Source organism: Punica granatum, chromosome 1 (assembly GCF_007655135.1).
Source record: "Punica granatum isolate Tunisia-2019 chromosome 1, ASM765513v2, whole genome shotgun sequence".
In the NCBI taxonomy this organism is placed as follows: domain Eukaryota; kingdom Viridiplantae; phylum Streptophyta; class Magnoliopsida; order Myrtales; family Lythraceae; genus Punica; species Punica granatum.
Window position 1 is genome coordinate 30607532 of NC_045127.1, and position 1167 is coordinate 30608698.

The following is a 1167-nucleotide window of genomic DNA, read 5'->3' on the forward strand; positions in this document are numbered from 1 at the left end:
GGTGCTGTCATCTGATTTGCATAGACTTGGCACAAGTGACAGTGCCTGACATGCTTGACGCAATCAGTCTCCATGGTAGACCAAAAATAGCCCAATCGCATGAGTTTCTTTGCTAGCATGAGCCCGTTCATGTGAGGTCCGCAGTTTCCTTCATGCACTTCTTCCATGAGGCATTGTGCCTCGTTTCCGTCGACACACCAGAGTAGTGTGGCGTCGAATGAACGGCGGTAGAGAGTCTCGCCACTCAGGAAAAGTGTGCTGCGATGTGTCGGAGAGTTCTCCTGTCATGATGATCGGTGAACGTCGGAAATTGACCAGTTTGCAGTAAATGCTTGATGTCTGCATACCAAGGCATGCCATCGACAGCTTTGATCATGTCGCAGTGGGCAGGGCCCTTGGCAATCTCAAACTCAAGCGGCTCGATGAGATTCTCCTTCGTAATGCTCACCATGGACGCGAGCATTGCAAGTGCATCAGCAAACTGGTTCTTCATGCGCAGTGTGTATGTGAACGAGATATTCTCAAAATTCTCTGTTAACTCTTCGAGGTACTCGTGATACGGCACCAGCTTTGGATCTTTCATCTTCTATTGCTTGAGCATCTGAAAAATTGTGAGCATAGAATCGCCAAACACTTCTAGCTCTTTGACATTGAGGTCGATTGCCGTCTGCAAGCCAAGGATGCAAGCTACGTATTCAGCTATGTTGTTGGTGCAAGGGAAATCGATCTTCGCTGTAACAGGGAAATGACCCCCCTCGGGGGATATCAGCACTGCGCCAATACCAGACCCGGTGGAATTGACTGCGCCGTCAAAGTACAACTTCCATCCTAGAGTCTCCTCCTCATCATTCACTTGGAGGATCCCTTCGTCTGGAAAGTTCGATTCGATCGATGTGTCATCATCGATCAAGAACTCTGCAAGATGATCTGCAATTGCTTGGCCTTTCACTAATGTGCGCGACACATACTCGATGTCGTACTTGGTCAGTTGGCAACGCCATTTTGCTATGTTGCTCATGGAGGATGGACTACTGAGCAGATACTTCAAAGGATCTATCTTTGATAGCAGGCAAACAGTATGGTAAAGAGTGTATTGTCGGAGCCTTTGCATGACCCACACGAGTGCGCAATACATTTTCTCTATCTCAGGGTAGTTGGACTCTTACT

The 1167-nt window shown here is 48.1% G+C and overlaps 1 protein-coding gene across 1 annotated transcript; it reads right to left on the reverse strand.

Annotated features, from left to right (window-relative positions):
- Positions 1–244: 244 nt before the first annotated feature.
- On the reverse strand, positions 245–583 carry LOC116205221. Its single transcript, XM_031537746.1, has one exon. It carries the CDS (start codon positions 581–583, stop codon positions 245–247), a length of 339 nt encoding a protein of 112 aa, XP_031393606.1.
- Between the last annotated feature and the right edge of the window lie 584 nt (positions 584–1167).

Coding starts and splice junctions, on each gene's coding strand:
- LOC116205221 (XM_031537746.1), bottom strand. CDS start 583: ATGAAAGATCCAAAGCTGGTGCCGTATCACGAGTACCTCGAAGAGTTA.